Below are 25,217 nucleotides of genomic sequence, written 5' to 3' on the forward strand. Positions count from 1 at the left end.
AATTTTTCAACAAGTAAAATTTAACATTAAATATCAAAAAATGCTTCTGGATCATCACAGTTACACACATCTTTTCAGCTTCAGGTTTCTTTTTTTAATTTTGATGTGCATTATTTAGTCGACTTTGATTTTGTGTTTCCGTCTGGTCTTTCCTGCTGTCAATGGAGCAGTCCGGCAAAATGACAAAGAAAGCTGATCCTGATTATTCCTCATGCGTAAATTCAAAATACTGATTTGCTCATAGATAGAACCTTATAGAGCCAGCTAGAGCTTAACTTTGTAGATAAAAACTTTTTTCGTTCTTTTTTAAAAAATAAAAAGTCTTAAAATGTAAACAAATTAATAAGAATATGTGAATAACTAAATTTTGACCAAAATGTCAGATAGAACCTTCAAATTCAAAGGTGACGAGTTTGTTTTCATGGTAAAATTTATCATATGTGTTTTGAAAATCATGAGGACTGAGTGTACTGTGACACGGTTTAAATGTTCCCCTTTTGTATGTGTAGGACTACCTGATGGCGTTGTCTCTGCAGCAGGAGCAGCAGGCCTCAGACCTGGGTTGGGAACAGATCCCAGAAGGCATCAGTGATCTAGAGCTGGCCAAGAAGCTGCAGGAGGAAGAGGACCGCAGAGCATCACAGTACTATCAGGAGCAGGAGCAGGCACAGGCCGCGGCGGCAGCAGCTGCACAGGCACAGGTGACTTCATAACACACGACATAACAAATAAAAACTTAACAAAAACTCACATACACTTATAAAAAATATCAATGTACATTTCACTTTAGTCAATCTTATGTCATATCACATCATCAAGAATTTTGTATTATAAAAGGTCATATTTTGGTTTTGGGAGTCTCCAACAACAGGCTGATATGCATGCAAGGTTAAAAAAACACTTTCATTGTCTTATAATATGCATTCATTTTACCTTATTATTCCAATGACTACTATTTGATTTGTTCAGAGATTCATTTGTTCCCAAGCCCCTCCTTAGCACAAAGCTAATCTCTGCTGATTGATCCGATGACCCAGTCTGTTGTGATTGGTCGATTGGGTTCAGCGCGAGAGAGAGAAACGCCCAACAGGATTATGAAGTAGCACACAGAGTATGTGAGAGCCAATGCAGAAACGCAATAAAGCAATGCAGTTAAACACCAGCATATTACTCTACTCTTAACCCTGACCCCAAGTAACAATGACACACATTTAGAAAATGGACTGTGCTGCATGTGTGAGGAACAGCTGATGTTGGCCATATGAAAGACAAAGGCGAGTTCAGGATCGTGAGTTCAGAAACGCATTTAAATTGATAAAGGAAGTTGCAGTACAAGCACTGAAATATTCTAGATTCGTGATTAAATATGGAGCAATTACAAGTTACAGCACACAATTAAATACATATTTTGCAAACTACACAAAACAAGGCAACAATTTTAATGACACTGATATGTTATGATCCGGAGGAAAAGAAACTGGTCCATATGAACTGTAACAGTTACTTATAAAGTCCCTGTCAAAGTCTGACAAACATAACAGTCTCTGCTGCTCCTTCCTTTAATAGCAAACAACTGACGAATCCCGTTTTGCAGCGTAGGTTATTTTATCAAATATCAGAAAAATGACAGGAACAAACACAGCATACGGTTGACTATACTGTGGTATTGTTGTGAAAATGAACTTTAACCCTTTATTGCCTGCAGCTGAATCTCCATTTGTCAGTGATCATCATCTTGGCGTCATGACAAATCCCGTGATCCCCAGCACTCCGCTAGTGTCTGAAGGCACGTTCATATTTTAGCGCAGTGTTTCTCAACTAGTGGCTCGTGGGTCGCAAAGTGTGTGGTCAAAAAAACAAGAAAAGTTACATTTTTACTTATTTTGCTTATACCGGACTTTTATTTTGAAATTTGTGCAGGACAACCCTACCATTTGACATGTGAAATTTCATTTAATTATAGCAACAAATATGTCGAAGCGCAAGTACAACCCCGAATATGTAAAGTATGGATTTACATGTATTGACGACAAAAAAGACTTGAAGCCTCAGTGTGTCATATGTATTGATGTGCTCTCATAAGAGAGCATGAAGCCTTCTAAATTAAAACCACATTTAGAAACCAGACAACATGTTTTATTAACAGTTTAGTTTAGTTCATGGTAACTGAGCATTTCCTTATCCTAACCACTGTTTACAGTATTTGTCGTTTTTACTTCGTAATATTTCTATAATTTGATCCATTTTTTAAATGACAGCAATAAAATATTGTTTATTTATCTCTGTAAATGATGTATCTGTCACAACTTCTGTATGTTAACAAATAAATACGAATTAAGTATAATTCCTAAAATTGTAATATAGTTCCTAAAAATTTGGGTCGTGGCTTGATGACCATGTAAAAATGTGGGTCCCATGGCCAAACCAGTTGAGAACCCCTGTTTTAGCGGATCCGCTACTTCATATTTAGTGATGTACCGTATGGAAGTTGACGCGTTCAAGCAAATGATCTGAGCCCAACACGATTCATTCATTCAACTCTAAGTCGACTATTTCCTTTAAAAAAATCAATAGTTATTATTACGGTGCACTTTCAGATTTAAACCTCAACTGGATGCTTTCATTTACTTAGAGCTGTGATACACACAGCATGAAAGCTCAAAAACCCATAATAGGGGCTCATTAAGCATATTTTTTTATTTTGACTTACTGTATGTATTTAGTCATCTTTAGTCATCTTCTTTTTGATTTTTGTAATACTTTTTTAACCTTTTTTTTTTTGTCAGGCTAATCATTAAAATAAAATGTTCTCCATATTATAATCATAGTGATGGTTGTCGCAGTGGTTGTTCGGTAGTAAAGGAAGACACCCTAGCTCTAAAAGATTTTGTTTCAGCAGAACATCTCAGTTGCTGAAATGCATTTTACATGTTCACTGGCGTTTTTAGATCGTCCGAGCTTCTATAGGAGTAGATTGAGCATGTGCAGATGGTTGCAAGATTGCAAAGATTAAACAAAATCCTCCGCACAAAACATTTATTTTCTGTTTGGGGATTTAAACTCTTGACATCTGGCAAGCGTGAAGAATTGTCAGTAAAAAGGGAATGTTGATATAGTCACAGTTATCATCTAATTTAGTCTTAGTCTTATCATCTTCTCATCTTAGTCATAGAATTGTTTTCCTCTTTTCTCATTACAGATTTAACGTTATGGAAAGTTACCGCAAGGTATAAATGTAACAGTGCTCCAGACCAGAGGCAAAGCATGTAAATGGAAAACTTGTAATGAAGCAAAAGTCTTTAAAAAGACTGAAAAAGAAAAGAAAAATGCAGATTAGAACTTGGTTCTGGTTTTACAGCTGTTGATTAGATTGAGGAAGATCTTTCAGGGGGCAAAGAGTTTCAGCAGATGATGTGATTTGAGAGGTCTGAGAGAAATAAACATTAAGCTTGATAACATTCGATGCCCATAAAATTCAACTATGCACTAAATACATTCCTCTCGTGTCTTCAGGGACAGCCAGCAGCAGCGGGTGCTGACCAGGTGGACAGAGCGGCAGCTGCTGGAGCCTCAGCAGGGGGAGCTGCAGCTTCCCCGAGCCCAGGAAAACAGCCCTCTACAGGCGAACGCAAACCCAAGAAGGAAGCCAAGGACAAAGACAAATGCATCTTGTTGTAACAGCAGTGGACCGTGTAGAGTGCGAAACGGGCAGCAGTTTAATTCCAGTGGCTCTGCAATGCATCTCCCAGCGTGAAGTGGAAAGAGCACGGGCGACCGATGGAGATGAAGCATGACGGACGGAGAGGACTTGCCATTCTCAAGCCACTTGTGCCTGACTTTAACCCTCGGCGTTCTGAAGATGCAGACAAGCAGAGAGGGGTGTCACTACAAGGACTATCACTACATCTTACATAGAGCTGGCCAAATGATCTCAGCAGGAAAACCACTGCAGTGCACTATATTTGTGTGGGGTCACCAGGGAGGGTGGATTTATTATTTTTTATTTTGTTTTGTTTTTTTTGTAGTAAAACAAGGTAATGTACACATAGCACTATTCAAAAACTACCCCACCGCTCAAAAAAGAAAAAAAAGTGTTTTTGTTTCTCATTATACAAAGCATTTTCTTTTTTGTTTGTGGATTTCCGTTATTGCTGTTGTTTATAAGCTATTTTATACCAATTTACCCGTATATATGCCTATGTAGATTCGTTTTATTGGTCAGTTTCTGTTTGACTGAAGGATATCTGAGATCTTTTACTGAAAGGCCGTTCACATGAGTAGGTAGCAAGCAAACAGGTCTCTTGGCAAAGGTAATGTCTCAGGACATGATGTAGGCCACCATAGCCTGGCAGTTTGATGCCAAATTTCACATTGTTGATATTGTAGGAGCCGTGATCTCCACAGATGCTTTCAGAAATGTTTTCCTATTTAGGAAGTTGCTATTCCATTTGGTTACATAGTCGTGTCTACGAAAGGATAGTTTTTGCTAACAGGATATTTACTGGGAATATCAGCGAACAACTGACACTACCCTTAATGTACATAGCTTTAATGGAAGGCATAGAAAATATGTGGTCATTTTTTGTTGTTGTTTTGCCCAACCACTTTTAACTTTCAGCCAAAATCCTGGTTCATATTTGCCTTATAAAATGTAATATGGGTAGGAGAGTCATCCATGAACTCAGTGAACTACAATGTTATTGCCCCAAACCCTGAATGATCCTGTATGGTTTGTGTTTTCATTAAGCCGGTGGTCAAACAATATAGAATTTACAAAAGCCTGAAATCTGAAGAGCAGGTGACACATTTCTGTTAATTGGCCAAGTGGATCATTAAGGATGATAATCGCAAAATGGCTAAACATTTGCTGAATAATCGAGCGGGCCGATATGTCGGTCTGTCTCTGGCTTCAGCCTGATTTTTCACTCTTGCGTGTACATACTCGTATAAATGGATGTAAGGTAGGAAAGGATTCTCAAGCCCATCCTGTTCCAGTGCTGCCTCCTGAGAGACAAGGTCTTCTATCCAAACATTCCAGCTATATGCCTTGAACTGAGCATTGCATTGAGCCTCAGAGAAACGCCAATGTTGGGATATTTTTCCTGATGTTCTGCTCTCACAATGCAAGAATGAACAACTCCTGCATGTAGACAAGCTCGTGGTGGGGTAGTCGTTGGTCAGACAGTTGCCCAGTTGTTTTCTGGGAGCACTAGTACATGCAGTCAAATGCTAGTCAGTTATGGGCTCAAACTGTTGCTTTGACGTTTGGTCCCTCAGTGGCCAATACTCTCTGTATATAAAAAGCCTTACAATATTTACAGTATCTTTTATACCGACATAAAACAGGTGCGAGACAAGACTGAGACAATCTGTAGACCTTACCATAGACAGAAAACCGCACAGGCCTTCACAGAAGGAACATATCCATGAGTGTCTTGCAAACAGTTTGATGTGCATTAGCTGCCTTGGTAACGGATTAAGATCTAATGTACAACACAGGGTTTGACTGGAAAGACTCCCATAGAAGTATAACAAAATGGCATCAGTATCCTTGTGTGTGCTGCAGTTATATCATCTGCGATTTGAAATGCTCAAAGGCGATTCGATTTTGATAGTAATTCCAATCATAGAAATATATAAATAACTGCAATTCTAAACCACTCCACCCATATGAAAATGAACCAAGGTTTAATAATAAAAGTGAAGAAACCATGGCTTTTAGTGTTTGATTACCACTGTTAAACAAATTTAGTTAAGCTATGGTTTGTGTAGCAATTCCATGGTTAATTTGTGGTTACCATCGTTTAACGACAAAAAAACGTTTGTTTGTTTTTAGTAGTAAAATTATAGTTTTGCAAGGGCAGATGCATCTGCCATAATGGAATGGTCAGTGCGTTATCACTCACGGTAAAAATAAAGACAATTTTTCTTAAGTCCCATGAACTGGAAGCTGCAACCATTATTTTTTTCATTTTGGGATGCAATGCCTAGAGAAACTGAATATTAAATGACACAACAGTGACCGTGGCTTTTTTTCCCTACAAGTAGATATTTAATTCTGTAGTAAAGTAGGCATTTCATTCAGAAAGATGGGGAAATGGGTTTGAAGAGAGAAATTACAACCTAACAGACTTCTCCTGCCATTTCTGTTTGTTGTCAAAACTGACAGTTGCAGCAGCTGGTTAAATATGTAAGCCATGCCCATTTGCTAATCTGACAAATTAAATGAAAAAAAAACAGCAGGTGCTTTTACAAATTTCAATTAAAAGATTAGAAGGGAAAACTACTTTTTTTCTTTAATGAATGCACAGATGAATTGTTCATCACAAAATTATAAATGTGAGCCAACTAAATCATATTGTTAGTTCTTGGGGACTTTAAGATGCTACAAAATTGCCCAGGTGAGGTTCAAATTCCTAAAGACATCCTTAAACAGATGACAATATAGTGAGTTGTATTTATGTATTTAACAGGCTTTTAAGTTCTGTAAACTTTTTTTTATGTCATGTTAAAGCCTTTGTCTTGTATTGTGATGTACTGGTAACCCCAAATTCACCATGGTTTTGCTACTTTAACCATAAATTAACCGTGATATTTGTTGTAAACAGTCTACACAAAGAATAGCCAATGCCTCAGAAATACATTTACTATTCTGAGTAAAACCGCGGGTGTTTTTTTGTTGATTTGCACAGATTGGATTTGACCGTTTCAATATGGCGGACGCGCTGTAGCGGCCCAGAAGATAATAAAGCCTATTTATTTCTGTAATTAAAGCGATATTGTTCCTCTGTGTCTTTATCGTAGCTATAGTGTGGTCTCAGTTATTCTACGAGACTTTTCCGTTGTTCTAACACCGCTTGTAAGAAACTTTGGGTAGAGGAAATTTTCACACTGAGTTTTGAAGCATTGTCAACCCGCTGCGTATTATTTTCAGCGTCTGAAAGGAAAAAATCAGTCAAGTAAAGTGAAGAGTTAAGGATTCATTCTTACCTATAGTACGACACCATTCACAAAATGATTCCCAACACTAGAGCATTGACATAAACCGGCCAAGTGTCGTATTTGTCCAACTGACAGCAAACGCCTCCAAAGTGTAGATTGTAACTTCGTCATCGTCATCAAATGTCCCAGCACGAGCAGTTTGAAAAGTAAAACACGACAAACAGGGAATATCTCGTGATTATTTCCCTTGTGAAAAGCCTTGAAGAAAGGTCATTCTTATAAAAACGTTAGTTTTCAAACCCCAGAAACAGGGATTTTAAGAGAAACCATGACTATTGTTAGAAAATGTTACCCAAGGTGAAGTAGCTTACCTCGTTTAGCCTGAGTTTTATTGTTCCCTATAGTGTAATAGCGTCCGTACTATCATTTCACACTACACAAACTGTAGATTTACATGTCAGAGAGCTTCCATCCCCTCTGCGAAGAGTGTCATACAGTAGGAAGCACAAGTTAGTCAGTTCAGAGTTGGCAGAGTGATTCAAATCATTTGTAAAGGGGTTAAAGTAGATATTTTGTACCTGTAACTGACAAAACATTCAGATCTTAACCACACAAGCAAACTGGTGAAATAGTCATTTACGTGTCATGTTTACAGGTCAGGTTTAGTATGAACATTCTAATGTGCTTTTGATCATGAAGGAGTGATTATAATGTGTATCCACTGTGCTTTAGCTTGTTTGTATTGGTTGCCAATTATTTCATTCTTTTGTAATGTGCTTTGGCTTAAACCATTTGCATCTAAAATTATCCTGTTAATTTTAAATGTGTTAAATGTCACAGGTGTATATATATACACAGACACACACACACACACACGTTAGTGGGATAAATAGAGACATCTAAAGGAGTGGTGTATAAAATAGTTTGTGAGTGCAAGCTTCATAAATTGGAGAACAGAAGTCCCATTATTAAACACTTGTGCATTTAGCTAAAGCTATTTTGACCCCCCAAATAATGCAAGTACATATTCTAAGGCCTTGTCTGCTTGGTTGGCTATTGGTGTGCAGCACCCATTGAAGCTCTGTTGAGTTTGAGTTATGTAAGCACTGTTACATTGAATGCACTAGATGAGAATATACCTCTTTTTATAAAAACAAATGAATCACCCAGTTTGTCTGGTTACATTTGAACCTGATTTGTAACAGCCAATAAATAGTGTTTCGCAATAAGGCTTACCTTTATGAAGCTGCAAGAAGAACTGAAATAACTTTCTAATGTTTGAGGTAAATGCTGACATTCAGTTGTTTGTTTTTTGCCCTGCTTTCAAATAGGAAATGTTTGCAAGACTTCTCATGAATATAATTTGACGTTTGACATCTTCGTGCCATCAAAGGATGTGGAAATGAAAGCAGCAAACAAAGATAGGGCTACCAAGGAGGATTTCAACTAATGACTGGGAAAGTTAATCATTTTCTTGCTATTAAAATGCCACACATTATATGCTTTTCTGCCCATGATGGTAACTGAAAAGGTTTCTCTTGCTGCATTGATTATACTGGCTGAGTTCAAGATGGAAATGCAATTGTGATGCATGTTTAACAGATGAATACATGTACTCCTAAATCAGTTTAAGGAACAGCCCCATTTACAGTTTCTATTTTATATCCTTTATACGTGTATATTTACACAAAACATTTTAACTTAGCAAAAAGACAAAAAATTCTGGATATAATAAGGGTCAACCTTTCATTGTGTGTAAGGTTCATTAATGACCAAAAAGATTGATGTAGCCCACCAGTGTCAAAAAGTAGATGGACAGTCTTTGTAACAAATGCCTTAGACGAGAGACGATACGTCTGATTAAAGGAAATCTGGTCAGTGAGTCGGTGTGATTCTTCTGATTGTCGTTCACAGTCCTGAAGTTCCAAAGTCTCATACAGAAGCAAACTATACACAGTCATAATCCACATAATTTAATATCAACTTGTAGAATAGTCATCATCATCAAAAAGGGGGTCACATATTGAAATGTTACTGGAATAACAGATGTGTCCAGTGCTACACACAGTAGTTCGACCAAAGCATATGAGAGTATCTGGAACAACGTGTCAAGGTTATCTAAACAAACACTGGTTAAGAAATAAGCTGTACAAGCTGCACCTACAGTGTGTCAGGAGAACATGTTTGTGCACAAAGGTTGTTTACAGGTCACCAGAGAACAGTTCAGGAAACAAAAAACCTACATGTAAAGCCTTTTACACACAACAAGAGCCAACCAAACCAAATCTTTACAATAACCTTCTGGCTATATATACTTTTAGCCGTTTAAAAACATCAGGAGATCGAAATTAAAAAAATAACAATAAAAAAAATATTCATATTTCCTGGTGCAAAGATGCTAGAACCTTCCTTTAAAGGGCTTGAATCCTCCGCTGCTGCCGGTCATCGGAACATTAGTGATCTGCACAATTCTGTTTATACCAGTGGAGGAATGACTGTAGAAAAACACAACAAGTCAAATCAGTAGATTGCAAAGTTAACATTTTATAAAAAGACTTAGATCATAGGGATATCTACAATCCACTATGTTTTTCCACCAAGGCAGCAGTTCACAAAACCAGGGCCTCTAACATTTTACTACCACTGGCCGGTAACTACACTGAAACTATATTTTCAATAATAATGCTAAATAAAAAGCATTACTAAATGGATAAACATGCAACTGCAATTACTTTTTTTCCATTTAAGAAATGTTAAGTCAAAGAAATAAACCTGTAATATTATTAAAGGATAAAAAATATATAATTTTAAATCTTTTTTTGCTTTCCAGTGTTAAACTTCTGTTTTGGTAGAATAAACAACTAATAAGCACATGCAAATAGAGAATGGAAGCTGCATGACTTGCTTTATCAACACCTGTGGCCCACTGACACACTATACACTCATGCACTATGTACCTATGCGCTTACACACTCAACAGTATAGTACATGTATGTAGTGTCGTTCCAAATGGAGCACTAATGTTTTTTTACTAAGCGGAAATTTAAAGTGTTTCCCTGATGACGTTTGACGGTTGCTAAATCAGTGAAATAAATGACCAAACCATCAAATAATACCTGCCATGAGTAGAACCGCATTCACCATCGGGAGGCGCTATAATCCCTCTCGTACATGAATTTTGCTTTTACCATCCAAAATAAATAGTTATTCAATATGTGCGCCAAATAGCTCCGTCCCTTCCGCTGTGTGAGCAAACCGATTGTTGAGTGCGTGAAGTGTCCATCATTACACACTTCATTTTACCGGCTGAATGAGTGCATCATCCGGGTAATTAAAGTGTGCTTATTATTTTAGAGTTTTCAGTGTGAATGCACTACTTACACTATTTATACTACAAAATGGCATAGAATAGTGCATAGGTATGCGATTTGGGACACACCTCATGTGTTTTAAGACACTATGTGAACGACCGCCTTAAACAACATTGGAGGACATAGAACAGATTGTAGTCTTGCTTCTTGGCATGTGATCGTGTCACCACTAGAAAAAAAAATTCATCCAGAAAGCAGCTTTTCCAAATATAAACATTTAAAATTAATGTTTTTTCATGACTTGTCATGTACTATTCTACTATAGTCTAAATACTAGTAATGTCCTATAAAAATAACAATGGGCTCAATTTTATTTAATGAGCATCTTAATGGGATTACATTTTTAGTCATCAAAATGGTGATTGCATAAAATCATGAATCCTATTCAATTTAACAGCTTAATAATATAAAAAGTTTAAACAATGATTAAATAAAAAACAATAAAACTACATTAACCAGGAGTCACTCTCACTTTTCATTCTTAAAAAAATGATTTAGAATTGTTTCATCTGATAAAAATCCACATCTACACTAAGAGACGATATGCTGTGGTTTATTTTTTGCTTAATACAGCATCTGAGTAACAAACAAACTAAAGTCATATTTAGAAGTCTCAGTAAACGACAGGTACAGTGATGTTGTGTATTGCTGTATTCATTTACTGGCACGTCTGCTAGTGTACAGCCAACTGAAAGCGCTGCTACTCCACTGCTTGCTGCACCGAGCAGAAGCCCAAAGAGACAACACTGCGGAAAAAGTTTATAACAGTCTGACAGTTTACCGGAAATGCCCGGGCAGCCATAATCAAATTAATAGTCTTTGCACAAACACACATACAGCTGAGGTAGGGGATATTTGTGGATATTGTGACGCAAGTCAATGTATTGAAAACCCTGGAAATTAATGGGGTCATGGTTGAACTTCACAGTAACAAAATAGTTTGCAACTTATTGTGAGGACCGCCTGAATGCCACTGGCTACTGAATGAATGTCAGGATGGCTGGTTGCAAACAATGGAGTGCGCGCTGCTGGATTAAACCAAGTAGTTAAACCATTTCAGTTATTTTGTCTGTTATATGTTCTGTGGAAAACGTACAAAAAAAACGATCATATCGGTGACAAATTGGCAGCAAATTTGCTGATATTGATACACTGGCAAAAAGCTCATATCGCCTCATAAAATCTGTAAAACGATATATCAGCCGGGCTCTATTTTTGACAGTTAAAATACTTGCGTACTGCTCTGTGAACACGAGCCACTATTACAGTGTGCTCTTGTGCAATTTGATTGTAGTGCTCAAACATGACATGTTTAAGTATTAGTGAATCAGCTCTCACTTTAAGGTAGATAGAGCTGGTACAATGAATAACATAAAGGCACATAAAAGATAAAATATGCACACTAGATCAAAACAAACCTGGAGTGTGAAGCCATCATGCCAGGCCGACTGTCTCCCATCCGGCGGTTATCTGTGAATCCACCGCTCTGTGAACCACCAGCCCCGTGCCATTCTTTCCTGGGGCCCTGATCACGTCCATGTCTCTCTACCACCACCTGCCTGCCACTGCTAAAGTGCGACTGAGGTAACAAAGAGGCATGTGGCATTAGATTTTAAAAATGGCAACAAAAGAAGTGCGTCAGAGGCATGTTGTGTACATTACCTGCTCTCCCATAACCACAGCTCTGCCATCTCGGCTGTTGAAGCTGCTTCTGCCACGGCTGGCTGAGGACACCCCTCTCATGGCAGGTCCAGGACCGTCTCGCCCTGGACGTTCCTGACGTATCTGAACTGGTCTGTAAATACAGCCAGCAGCAAAGCACTGGTTACCAGCAACTCAAATCAAAGACAGGGCTTAATTCTCAATTTGTGGTAGTATTCTTTATTAATACAAATATATACCACACACGCTCTGTAAGTGGCAGAATTTCCAAAAGAAATATAACTGCTATGCAAGTATTGCGTTCTTAGATTATTATAAATTAAATGTAAAACGTATACCATAAAAAAGGAGATAAATTACTTGAAGTAAACACTTTTTCATATACTAAACTTAATACTGAGGGCTGTAATATTAACACATACACACAAAAACAAAGAGAATTAGCACTGAATAAGAAAGAATTTCAATGAGCATGTATGCAACGGTACACTGGCAATGAAAAATTTAGTTAATTAATTTTAAATTAAAGTTTAGGCCAAAAAGTAGAACATTTACTTTTATGTATTGTGTTCAAGATCATAAATAATTTAGAATTTTAAACATCAGTACCAAAGAAGTTGCAAATTTGAATTCCCATCCCCTAGAAAGGAAGGTAGAACATTAGAAGATCTACCATACCTGACATCTTGCTTCGTATTCATTCCTCCATCATTCTTCCAGCCAGCATGGCTGCCGTCTCTGGGGGTGCGGGAGTGGGCAATGGCAGGAGGTGGTGCTCTGCCTCCAGATGCTCGATCAGGCATGGACACCTGTCTGCGCTCATCACGATCTCGAATCTCTCGTCGATCACTGTCTCGGAGCTCTGCACGAGGTGGAGGCGGTGGTTCTGCTCTCCGTACAGTTTCAAAGTCTTTAGGATATCGTTCAAAGCCAGAGCCTTCACGACGTGGAGCGGGTCGATTCTTCTTTGAATCAGCTTCGTTAACAAAGCGGTTACGTCTGCAAAAACAAAAAACTAATTAATTATGTTACATTTGTTTAATTTGAACAACTTTGCTCATTTGGAAATTTGACAAGTTAGCACTAAGACACAACATAGGATTTTTGAATTTTTTTACAACAATAATCTTTCTTGTGCTGATACAAAATTTATGTCAAATACTTAAGCTGGTTTAGGCCTCTCATGGATAAATTAACATAATACTAAAACCATCAATCATTGGTGGCAAGTTCCTTGAATAATTTTTTTTCATTGAATACATAAATAATATTTTACTCATTCAAACAAAGCTAATTTTTACAGATTCTATCTGACGCTCACTTGTACAAATGTTCAGCTATGGAGTTATGGTGAAATATCTCAGTATTAATGCATTGTTTGTTGTACCGTTCCATAAGATCAATATCATATTCGCGGTGTGATAGAATGGTTGTAAAACTGTAATAAAATAAAAGTAATAGCTTGAAGAATAAACAAAAGTAAAGTGTGAAAAATACAGATCAAAAATCGTTCAGTCAAACTATACTTGGAAATCCACAAATCAAAGTTTACCTATCAAAGTTGTTGGACTGCACAGCAGAGGACTGTGGGTACCGGTTGCGGTCTCTGGCGTTGAAATCATTAAAACGGTTTTGTTGTCTGCTGTTGTAGTCACCACCTTGACTAATCCGGCCCTCTGGCTCAGTTGCCATCTTTTTAGCACTATTCCAGTATGGATCGTCCCTCCTGTACATAAAGAAAAGAAAAACCTTTAGGAGACCAGTAACACCTCAATTATAACTGTACAATGAAATAGTTCACACACCTCTGGTCAACATCACGTCCCCTCTTTAAGTTGTTTCGTTTCTCCTGCTCGTAACGCAGCTGTTCCTGTTGTCGTCTTAGTTCCTCGCGTTCACGAGCCAAACGCTCTGCTTCCTTGCGTCGCTCCTTCACATACACAATTTCAGCACATCAACAAACACACAAGACATGCCAACTCTGAATTTCCATGAGCAGGGATATATCGTAGTCGCACCTGCTCTATTCGAATCCGCTCCCGTTCCAGTCTCTCTCTCTCCATGCGCTCGCGTTCTAGTTTTTGTCTTTCCACTTCCAGCCTTTGACGTTCTCTCATTAGGTTCTCCCTTTCTTCACGCTCACGCATAACACGAATACGCTCTCGCTCTCTGCGCTCCCGCTCTGCTACTTCGCGTCGTCTGAAGGTCAGGCCAAAACAGCATTATAGACTGCAAACCAAGCACTGATATTTTGTACATCAATAAAAAAACATGTCTACCTGCGCAGTTCCACAGCCCTGCGAGCACGTTCCATCCTGATCATGCGCTCACGCATTCGCTGTTCCTTAATCTTCTCAAATGGCAGGATTTCAATATTGCCACCTTTGTTAGGCATGGGACGCCCTTTCTTCATCATCTCCATCTGTAAGTTTTTACAAAAGCAAATAAATCAAAAACATTATGCATAATAGTTGAGAGAGCAGACTTCTCACAATAATGCGTTAACTAACCTCATCAGGTGGTCCGAACCATCTGGGGCGTCTGTTCATCATGTTGGGTGGACCAGGCTGTGAGGTAATAGACAGTCAGTTAATTTGGCTTTCAAAAATAACATTCTAAAGAAAATGAATTACTTTCTAAGTAAGTCTATTGTACCTTCTCAAACCTCCCACCCCTTCTAAAAGGAGGACGAGATTTATTGAAGATTTGCTCTCCTTTAGGTTGGTTGAGCACTGTATTGCCTGGACTCTTTCCTGTGTATTAGAAGGAAAGCATACATACGATTCAAACAAAACTATAAGTTGGTCTTATGTTCCTAAACTTCTTCAAAAGCTAAATTAGGGATGCAGGAAAACTATGGCTACTAAAATGACCAGTTTTCAAGAAATATCAATTGAAACCGTGACTTTAATAAACATTTCTCTGGTAATTTGTCTAGTTTTTTTTTGCCAAGTGCATCCACTACCTTTGACTTCAGTCCCAAATTCACTTTAATGAATGACTAAGATTAATACAATCAAACAGTAACATACGTCCATGTTTCTTGTCATCTTTCTTTGCTGCCTCTGGTCCAGAATTGGAAGGTGCATCAGATTTGTTGCTTTTGGAGTCCTGTTTTTTGATGTCTTTGCTGTCCTTCTCGAAGGGTTTGTCTGATTTCTTTTCCTCTTTCTTAGATGAAACTGGAGTCCTATTAAAAATAAAGTAGTATAACAAATGCCACAAAACAACCTTTTGGTTAAAACTGGATAAACGCTTACTTGCTGGAAGGTTTTGCTCCAACTGGAGTGCGCTTTTCTCCAGAGATTTTAATGGAAGCCGCCTTTTCTTCTGCCTCTTTTTTTGAGAAGTCCTTTTTAAATGGGTCAGTTTTCACCTGTGAGGATGATACCTCGAGATCAGAAATCAAGTATGAAAGTTTCATTTAGTATCAACCCCATAGAAGGTCCTTAAATACGCAGAGCAAACACTCTTCCAGCACAATGGTGAAGCTCTTACCCTGTCCACAGATATTTGTTGTCCATGGAGTTCTGTGCGGTCCAAATGAGAGATGCACCTGGCCACTTCTGCACTGGACGACATGGTAACTAATCCATAACATTTAGCTCCTGGGCTACGAGCATTGGTGACCACTTTGGCACTAAAAACCTAATTTAGAAAATAATTTTAAATTTACATGCACATATACATGTACACATACATACAGGGACTGGGCAATAAAACAAATGCCTGGTTTTATAACACAATAATTCATTAGTAGGGTGTAGGGCCTCATTTTATGGCCAATATATCAAGTTGTCTCGGGAATGACAGATACAAAATGCCAGAGGGATTGAGCCATTCTTCTTTAGAATAATGGCCAGGTCACTACATGATGATTGTTTAAAAAAACGTTTCCTGACTCCTCCAAAACACCCCTAAGTGGCTCAATAATATTTAGTTCTGGTGACTGTGCAGGCCATGGAAGATGTTCAACTTAACTTTCATATTCAAACCACTTATGTTACCAGTCTTGTATTGTGTATATTGTGTGTATTGGTGCATTATCATCTTGATACATGACACTGACTTCCGGATACAATTTTTGAATAATTGGATGCACCCTTCAAATAGTTTAGCAGTCCTTGACAGTGACGTTCCCATCTAGCAAAAGTATTGGACCTAGGGAACATCATGATATTGCAGCCCAAACTATGATTGATTCACCCTCATACTCAACTTTCACGCAACAGTCTGAGTGATATGCTTCTTTGGGGCTTCTCTACAATGTAACTGTCTCGAATGTGGGAAAGACAGTGAAGGTGGGCTCCTTCAATAAATCTTTCAAACAAATGTTTCACATTGTCCACAGGCCAAGCAGTTTGGGATTGCCACAAGTGTGTTCTGCAGTGAGTTGGGCAGCTGTACTTTTATGTTTTTTTGGATACAATCCAGGTTAGCATACAGACAGCTTCCTGTTGCATTCACTATTACTACTGTTGGATGTGGTTAATCTTTATTGGTGGTACGTTGACGTTTCTCTGGAAACCTGGATCTAGATAAGTCACAAAAACTTGCTCTCTTAGTCACAGATGCGCCAGTGAGACCCGCACTAACAATTACTGCTCTTTTGAACTCCATTTTCACCCATAAAGTTGTGGGCATTGCATTATTTTAAGCAAAGCTGTGCTATTACTCTGCTAATTAAATCTGCACACATACTGGTGGAACAGGCAATTAATAAAGATTGGCCACCAAGCTGGTCAAATCAGCCATGAAACCTCCAACACTGAATTAGCCAGTGTTTCAGTTTCATTGTGCAAACCCTGTATGTTATACGTGTCATATATTTTTGTCCATTTGAAAAGTCACAATTACAACCTCTAAATCACAAACGTATAAATCATATGATGCATCACATACAAACATATTTTACCTTTCCATATTTGCCAAAGAGGTTCTTGAGATCAGCTGCTTTGGTGTTGGATGATAGGCCACTCACCCACAGATTGCGAGTAGAGCTGGTACTGCTGCTGCCACTTCCTGAAAACAGACGACGAGCTTTAGCAAACACTGCACTCCTGTTTACCCAAGCTTAAAATTGTATCATGTTGCTTAAGAATTGTACATTTGTACTACTGTGTACAAACATAAGAGCAAACTATAAAAGTTAAATATTCAATGTGAATCTATTTAATTTAAAAATGCATACCTTTTTCATCTTTCGCAGCCTTTCCATCTCTGTCTTTTGAAGAGCTAAAATGTGAATATTACAAGAGCGAAAAGAAGAGAGAAATACTGTAATGAGTACAAGCGCATGAGAGAAGACTTTGGGCACCGAGGTACAGCTCCAAACAAACAAACAACAAAGGTTATACAAATGTTTGGTGCATTACAGAAAAGGAAAAGAACGAAAAAATAAATCCCCATAGGCAAGGCTTGCATTCGGACAAAAACTCCAATAAGGCTTCTTTTTCTTGCTTTTCCACAGGAGCAAGGTGGGTCAAGTTTTCTGCCAATTTATTCCCTTGACCAATGACATCCTCAGGAGGGTGTTCAACTTGAGAGAGAATGACTTCACTGGACTGACAAACCCCTCTGACATCACTGGAACTACTGCTCTTTTTTAACCCATAAGTAGGGACTGGAAAAGCAAGTGCTGGAAATGTGTGCGTAACAGACGTGTTTTCATCTCCTCGTTTAACTCCAATTACCAAACTTGAAAAATGGCAAACCAAACCAAAAGAGCAAACCAAAGGCAGGGATTAGGTACACTGAACAACTTGTTATGAAAAAATTCTTGCGGCTACCCACAATGCTGCGTTCTTAGTGAGCTGGAACTTGGTAGTAGTATCTTAAAGAACTGACATAGAAAGACAAACCTCTTTGCTTGACCTGTTGCCCCAGTTGAAGAGGGGCCTTTCTTCCCAGAATCCTTTTCCTTGTCTCCCGTTTCTCCTTTCTTCGAGGCCTCTCTGCTGTCCTTCTTGGCGGTGTCAGACTTCAGCCCGTCATCTCTCTTACCATCCTTGTGGCCTTCTATTACTTCAGTCAGAGAGTCTGTCTCCTGCCCCATCTCAGCAGTGGCCTCAGGCTCTTCGCAGCACTTGTCTGCCTCAGAATCTGGAATTTTCACATGTTTACCTGTTTCCAGGAGGTCGTCGCCATCCACATCTAGTGTGATGGCATCTTCAGCCTGGATGGTGACAGATATATTGTCATCCTCAACTTCTTTCAGGGGTTCAGGAGCAGGCTCACTCTCCATGGCCTCCAGCGCTGGGGTTTCAGGATCAGCTTCTCGCTCTGCCTCAATCTCTGCATCAGGATCAGGCTCGGGCTCCACTTCTGCCTCAGCCTCAAGATCAGGCTCCACTCCTGCCTCAACCTCAGTCTCCGCAAGGCCGTCTTCGCAGGAGAAGGTTTTAGAAATGTCACGAGTAGCATCATCAGTATCAGTTACATCTGAGGGATTTAACAAGCATAAAACATGGCAAAAAACACATTGTTTAACATTGACATCTTTGTGCTACGTGACCTAGAAAGTACAACACAGAGCAAGTTTAGAATTAGTGGTCATCGTGGGTGAGGAAACCACAGGTACACATAAAAACACATTCCTTTGAGAACAACGTAGAGGCTGGACAATCTTCTCGCTACGATGAACATCTTGATCCATTGTGAAAGTTCCAAAACTGGGTGACATTGACACATTTTGCTTTATGGACATGCATTCAGTCTGAGTGAAACTGCATATTGGTGCCATTATGAAAGTTCTTCTGGCAGATGTCACTTGGGTTTCTTGTGGTCACGTCGAGGGTCTTCTTTCAAACACTTATGCTGACTGTCCATCTCAGTTTACAGCTGATGAGGCAAATCGAAACACGAGTGCCAAATCTTCTCTGATCCATTGGAGAAGTTCAGTCTTGTTCACAGCACTCTGTCCGGTAACACAGCTAAAAATGGATGTCCACTAAGCTGCATCCAGTCTTGAATGAGTTCAAAGCACAAGCGGTGACGCTAATATCCATCTATGCCATGTTGGGTACACTGTAGTTAGAAAGAAGTGTCAAGACTTTGGTGAACAAGGTTCATATGTCATGTTCTGACCAGTCATCAAAGGCATGCAGCCTGTTGCCATGTCCATTTTCAAAGACAGTCCAGTCTCAACAGAAAAAGAGGCGACTTGGTTAAACTTTGATGGTGTTCTGAAGACAGGTTCTGAAGAGAGGATACTTGTTGAAATCAATGGGGTGAAAGGCTTTCTTCTTGGTGATGAAATGTGTGGCATGGTGTGCTCTTTAACGAATTAGATGAGAAGAGTAGAAGGATCACTGATGTTAACACAAATGATGAAGCCTTGTCTGTCCTTTGATGCAGCACATTCCAGATGGGACATTTTAATGTCCATGAATTGCAGCAAGAGACGTTTTTTTTTTTTTTTTTTTGAAACAGAAAACCAGCAAAAGAAAAAGAAAGCAAAGTCCAAACTTCTGTAACCTGAAAAACAAAAATCTCCACCCTAATAAGTGACCAAACATACCTTTTTCAGATTCCTCTTCCTCAGTCTCCTGAAAATGAGAAAGAAAACTATTTTAAACTACAATAAAATTATCAAATAATGTAAAAAAAAATAATAATTGGGTGCTTGTTTGTACATTTTTATAACCAGAAATACATACAGAAAACATGTACAAAACACTCTGACAAAAAATAAAGAAACATATTTAAAACAAAATTACTTCAAGCAAAGGTCTGTTTAAAGGGCACCTATGGTGAAAAATCTACTTTTCAAGCTATTTGGACAAACATGTGTATATATCGTGTATAGTCCATCATATTGGGGTGATATAAACACACCCAGTCCTTTTTTTTTCAATTTATTAACATAAAAATGGTGGACCAATTTGAGCGGTTTTCAGAACTTTACGTGGGAGTGCGGTCCCCCCGCCCACCGAATTGATTGACAGCTGCGTGCATTAACATGTCCCGGTAGTCACAAACAGTGCACGTGTGTAATGAAGTACAGCGATTTACTTCAGCTTTACTTCATCAGCACAGCCGCGTGTCAGAACAATTACTGTATAAAAGAAGACGCTTTAATCTTGGTTTGTGTATGTTAAATCAGGTTTATTTTGTACAATAACATAACAGATATCCACATAGCAGTGGAGGTTAGTCTGTATCCTGTCACATTTGAGTGCAAAAACTGTGCATGTTCTCCCTGCCTTTGCGTGGGTTTCCTCCGGGTGCTCCGGTTTCCCCTACAGTCCAAAGACATGTGGTGCAGGTGAATTGGGTAAGCTAAATTGTCCGTAGTGTATGAGTGTGTGTGTGAATGTTTCCCAGAGATGGGTTGCGGCTGGAAGGCCATCCGCTAGGGGTGTAACGATTTATCATTGTACGATTCATTGCGATGCAAAAATGTCACAATATGCATCGTGGCGTTATGACGATTTGATTACGATATGACGTCCGTTTTCTCTTATTAGTTGAGCTGTTTGCACGTGAGCTACCTTCCACCTGCTGTCGCACGTGAGTTCAGATTGCAGCAGCAGTAATGTTAGCAGACTAAGATGAGTGGAGCTGAAATAGATGGCCCATCCTCTCAAAATCAGACATCTGGCAACATTTCGGTTGTACAGTCATTGCTTTAGACTCCTCCGCTTTTTGACACGCATACTGGGTCAAACATCCTAAGTTTTAAAGTCTTCACAGTGATTTACATACTTTGCACAGCGACAGGGATACCTCCTAATGGTGTTGAAAGAGTCACATACTGTATTTATAAGGAACAATTCACCCTAAAATATCATTCTGTCTTTATATAACGTTCCTGCCGCAAAATCAAACATGACATGAGCTGACCGTGAGCTGTTACTACAGAGGGCGGACTTTGATAGACGCGCGCGTATGGCAAGCCGTTTTAGCATTTAAACCTTTGTTCTGACTATCCATAAATATATTTAGAGATCTCTCTAATTATATTTTGACTAGTCATAATTATAATTCGACTAGTCAGAATGACAATTAGAGATATCTGCAATTACAATTGTACTAGTACGAAATCAGATTGGAGATATCTGCAAATATATAACTAGTCATATTCCTCCATTGAAAAATATTTGCAGATATCTCTTAATAAGTTTTGACTAGTCACAATTGTAATTAGAGATATCTCTAAATGAATTTAATTAAATATGAATTAAATACCTGTAAATGTGGATTTTTTTGCACACACAAAAAACGCAAGTGACAAAGCAAAGCCTTAAGCTCTTACTGTTAAATTCAATTGAATAGAAAGCTTGTTTTTTTGCACCTTTACTTAAATTGTTCCTTAATTTTGTCTCTGTCATTTCAATAATATTTTTAAGAAGTTTTTAAATTGTTTTGTTTTCCAGAGACAGGCCTGTTTAATTTATTTTCTTAAAGAAGGTTCAGTTTAACAAGTTGAAAAAAATAAATACATAAAAAATAGTTTACTTGGTAAAATTTGCATTTCAGTTTAATTTTCAATTTTTATTCCAAATATCAAGATACATATTAAATCGTGAACATTATATCGTGATACACATCGTATCGTGAGCTGAGTGTATCGTTACACCCCTACCATCCGCTGCGTAAAAACTTGCTGGATAAGTTGGCGGTTCATTCCGCTGTGGCCACCCCGGATTAATAAAGGGACTAAGCCGACAAGAAAATGAATGAATGAACTTATTATTTATAATTAAGAAATTTGATGAATACTTCAAACTGAAATAAAAACTACTGCTTGAAGACATTTTATGACAAAAAGATTCCACCAGAAACAGCAGTTCTCTCTGCTGGTGCAACTCCTCACAATAAATGAAATAAGCCGAGAAAATGTGAACGAGTGATACTTGACACATTTTAGGTAATTTAAAAATAAAAAGAACAATTGGTGCTAATAATCTGTCAGGCTTCTGAATATTGTCTGTGATCACTCGAACTGAGTTGCTGAAGTAAATCTGCAGGTCCACTGCTGAGCTTTGAATCGCCACTGTTCAAAGAATATGATTTACATGCAGCGTACTAATTATCTGATGCATGAGTAACTCACATTCTCTTTTTCTGCATATCTAATGAAAAACATGTTTATGGTGCATCTGCATGCTGCACATATGAACAGTCAGTCCATATGTGGGAGTATACAGTGCTCAGCATAATGGAGTACACCCCATTTTGAAAATGCATATTTGTATCCATTTCTCAGCGAATATAGGCAATGTATTTTGATGCATTTGAACAAAACAGATTTATTAAACAGATATATTTATTAAAATAATGTTTTAGTCACCAAACATATTTAGAAATTGAAAGATAATACAATTATATTCAAGCAAAATATTGCAAAAAAAAAAAAAATTACAACCTACAAAATGTAAACAAATTTTTTCCATTGTTTTGCTTCTCTTGATTTTTCGTCTTTTTAAAATTTGTATTTAATATTTTTCTAACATATAAATTTGGGTGTACTAGATTTTGGACCGTTATTGCAAGTTATTTTGTGAGCTCCAGATTTGGCTTCAGTACTGACTAATCTAATCTAATGTATATGCACAAATATATTATTGTATAGATTCCTATTACAAATATGAATTTAAAAGAAAGATTTGTGAGGATGTACTTATACATGCCGAGCACTGCATTTAAATATTTATTTTAAAACATTAAAACAGGATTAAAAACTGAAAAAATAAATAAATAAATAAAGGTAAAAAAAAAAAGACTAAAAGCCAAAACAAAATGGTTTGTGAATTATGAAAACTGCTGTGATATTCTTTCTTGCAATATTACTGAACAGATAAAGGATTAATGGACATGCAGACTTCAGGCCCGCTCACACTGTGTGATTTTTTTATAATCCTAAACAATTGTTGCATGTCAGACCGCACGAACATGGCTCCTATGTCACAATGTAAGATCTCAGATCTCATTTATAGCATATGAGACTGTTGGGCTACTTTTCGCTGTAATTTGTGACAAAAAACAATATTGAATGTTGTTCTTTGTCCATGATAAAACTTCTTACGCCTCACTGTTGTCTATTCTTAAGGTAAGCGGGCTGTATGCACGCGAGCGATACACTTTTTTAAAAATATGTCTTATGATAATACCATGTAGGCACATTTATACACGGAGTTAACAACCATAAAGCAAAACAAAATGTATTGCCAACGTAAAAAATATCCAAAAGGCACTTAGGTCTATACAGTATTTATTTGTTTATAATATATAGTGTGGATTATAATATAATAAACAGAGAGATGAACTCTTTGTCATGAACCATATTTCTAAAAATAAGTTTGAAAAGTTGTCTGTAGCAGGGTGGTGCTGACGTCACAGGCGAGCGCCCCGAAGGCACTGTAGTCCATTTATAGCCTAATTAAGCTTTTTAATTCTTGTCTTTGCATTCAAGATCCAAATGAACAAAGTTATATTTTCGTGTGAGGACTATCTGGTTGGACAAAATGTGTAAGCATAATGAACAGCGTTTGAACGCAGAGCTTATTATTTGCAATCATCGAAAAGCCTATAGTGATTTTATTGAGGGAACCAGTTTTATGCTAGCAGCCGATTAGCCTACAAGGTGAGGTCATAGTTCCTCCACTCTATGGTGATGCATGGGTGTTTGTAACTTGCCCCTCTTTTGAAAGGAGCACATGTCTCATTTAAATTCAAAGCTACAGTCACCAAAACGACCCAATTTGAATCAAAGCCTAAAAGGGCCAGTTTCAAATGGTTGTAAAACATTTTTGTGTGGTATTTTGTGCTTCACACACAGGGACATCAGAGAGTTTACATCTCGCAACAGGGCATAACAAGTCTCTTTTAAAGAATTATATCGGCCTAACAAAATTTTAGTTAAATTAGTGATCCCAACATGCTGCAAAAAATCCTCTCCGTACCTTAGAGAAGGACTCCTCCTCCATGGTGGTATCAGTGTCCAGCTCTGTCTTTTTTCCTGGTAAGGCATAATAAATGTATACGGTAAGTTTACGAAAACCAAACGTGAAGTAAATGAGTTTAGTTCAGAGAATAAAGATTTACCTTTAGACTTGCCGTATTTTCTGGTGGGTGTGTCAGCTGACATGGTGATCTCAATGTTGTCTGGATCACCACCTTCATCTTCTATGGCCTGCACACATGAACACAAGATCCCTGATTACAGCAATCTATGATCAATGAAAGCTCAAATTGAGTTCACACTGCAACTATTTTGCAGAAAAAGAATAAAACTGCCTCCGTTAAACACATAACATGCATATGCAAAAGCATGTTTTAATACATTAAACTACATTAAGGACTAGCTTTCAGTGAAAATAAAGCTCTGAACAATGAACTTTCATAGACCTTTAAATTCCAGTGCCGATTTGCATCGACGTAGTTCGCACTTGTAATTTAACAATGTTACATAAGATATCATAAACAATTGTTACAATTGACTCAAAATTTCTAAATCACATTGCACAATAACTGTTAATAAAAGTGAAAAGGTTTCAAATAGCCAAGTTAATAATATGAGCGGGTGTAGCGTTAGCAGCGTTCGCTTTCTAACAGAAGTTGGCCTGATTCATTAACGTTCATTGTTAACGTCACGTTAGCATTAGAAACTGCAATTATATAATTCACCAAAATCATGTAGTGGCTGGTGTCAAACATTTGCCAATAAAGTAATGTTATTATTAAACGCATTAAAACAGGGTTTCAGTCATATTAGTGGATACAACCTGGCTATGCTAACTCGTTAGCCATACAGATAGCTCGCGAACGTTTCTCTCGATGCTCTTTTGGCAAGCTGTTTTAAACTAAAAATACCTGCTTCAGTCTTGCGATCAGTGTGTTTTTCACCCCGCTCACATCCAAATTTCTTCGTTTGAGCTCTGATTTGAGGTCCACAACACGTAAATCTGTAATCTTCTTAGTCTCCGCTGAAATGGCCCCCGACGCCATTTTACCTGTGTAACTAAATCTGTGTGCGAAGCGAAGAGCTCGACAGCGACACACTCCAACTAACAGCTCCAACTAACATCTACCATGTGTTGTTAACGTTAAAAACGTCATTTTGTTAGTGGTGGTAAAAGCGCATGACGTTATAAATATCACCGACATTTGTTTCCCATTTAATATCTAAAACGCTTAGATAAAATGTCTTGCTTATGAAAAATATCCTTTAAATAAAAGCTAGGAAAATGCTTTTAACCCTTTAAGTACACTTGTTGACGATTAACCTCCATATATTTC

The 25,217-nt window shown here is 38.0% G+C and overlaps 2 protein-coding genes and 1 long non-coding RNA gene across 6 annotated transcripts in view; 1 reads left to right on the plus strand and 2 right to left on the minus strand.

The window, feature by feature from the left end:
* Positions 1-7,123, minus strand: part of LOC141375382 (uncharacterized) — a 39,004-nt gene extending 31,881 nt beyond the window's left edge. Inside the window, exons 1-3 of one of the 2 annotated variants that reach the window (XR_012383334.1) lie at positions 6,991-7,123; positions 934-1,038; positions 516-705 (exon numbers count right to left, since the gene is read on the minus strand). This is a non-coding gene — a long non-coding RNA (uncharacterized lncRNA). The remainder of the gene's footprint in view (positions 1-515; positions 706-933; positions 1,039-6,990) is intronic. The other variant, XR_012383333.1, reaches the window with a different exon arrangement.
* Positions 1-8,824, plus strand: part of mindy2 (MINDY lysine 48 deubiquitinase 2) — a 45,705-nt gene extending 36,881 nt beyond the window's left edge. Inside the window, 2 exon segments of one of the 2 annotated variants that reach the window (NM_001004517.1) lie at positions 510-701; positions 3,514-8,824. In NM_001004517.1, coding sequence (NP_001004517.1) covers positions 510-701; positions 3,514-3,678 — 357 coding nt within the window. In that variant the 3' untranslated portion in view covers positions 3,679-8,824. 2 annotated transcript variants of the gene reach the window in all.
* sltm (SAFB-like, transcription modulator) lies at positions 8,594-25,000 on the minus strand. Of its 2 annotated transcripts, NM_213333.2 has the most exon segments (20): positions 8,594-9,437; positions 11,732-11,892; positions 11,976-12,108; positions 12,654-12,974; positions 13,528-13,701; positions 13,781-13,905; positions 13,994-14,174; positions 14,255-14,397; positions 14,486-14,542; positions 14,631-14,728; positions 15,008-15,165; positions 15,236-15,351; positions 15,474-15,623; positions 16,891-16,997; positions 17,167-17,210; positions 17,837-18,416; positions 19,495-19,522; positions 23,882-23,937; positions 24,024-24,111; positions 24,792-24,999. In NM_213333.2, coding segments are annotated over 20 exon segments (2,952 nt in total). In that variant the 5' UTR covers positions 24,927-24,999; the 3' UTR covers positions 8,594-9,340.
* Between the last annotated feature and the right edge of the window lie 217 nt (positions 25,001-25,217).

The sequence above is a fragment of the Danio rerio genome, chromosome 7, assembly GCF_049306965.1.
Source record: "Danio rerio strain Tuebingen ecotype United States chromosome 7, GRCz12tu, whole genome shotgun sequence".
Classification (NCBI taxonomy): domain Eukaryota; kingdom Metazoa; phylum Chordata; class Actinopteri; order Cypriniformes; family Danionidae; genus Danio; species Danio rerio.

Bases quoted from the DNA above. Each gene is read 5' to 3' on its own strand.
- sltm (XM_073906365.1), bottom strand. From the start codon at position 15,557: ATGTCGTCCAGTGCAGAAGTGGCCAGGTGCATCTCTCATTTGGACCGC. The intron at 15,352-15,473 runs GTAAGAGCTTCA...TCATCCTCACAG, and splicing joins AACAAATATCTGTGGACAGG to GTGAAAACTGACCCATTTAA. The intron at 11,893-11,975 runs GTAATGTACACA...TTGTTACCTCAG, and splicing joins CTGTGGTTATGGGAGAGCAG to TCGCACTTTAGCAGTGGCAG.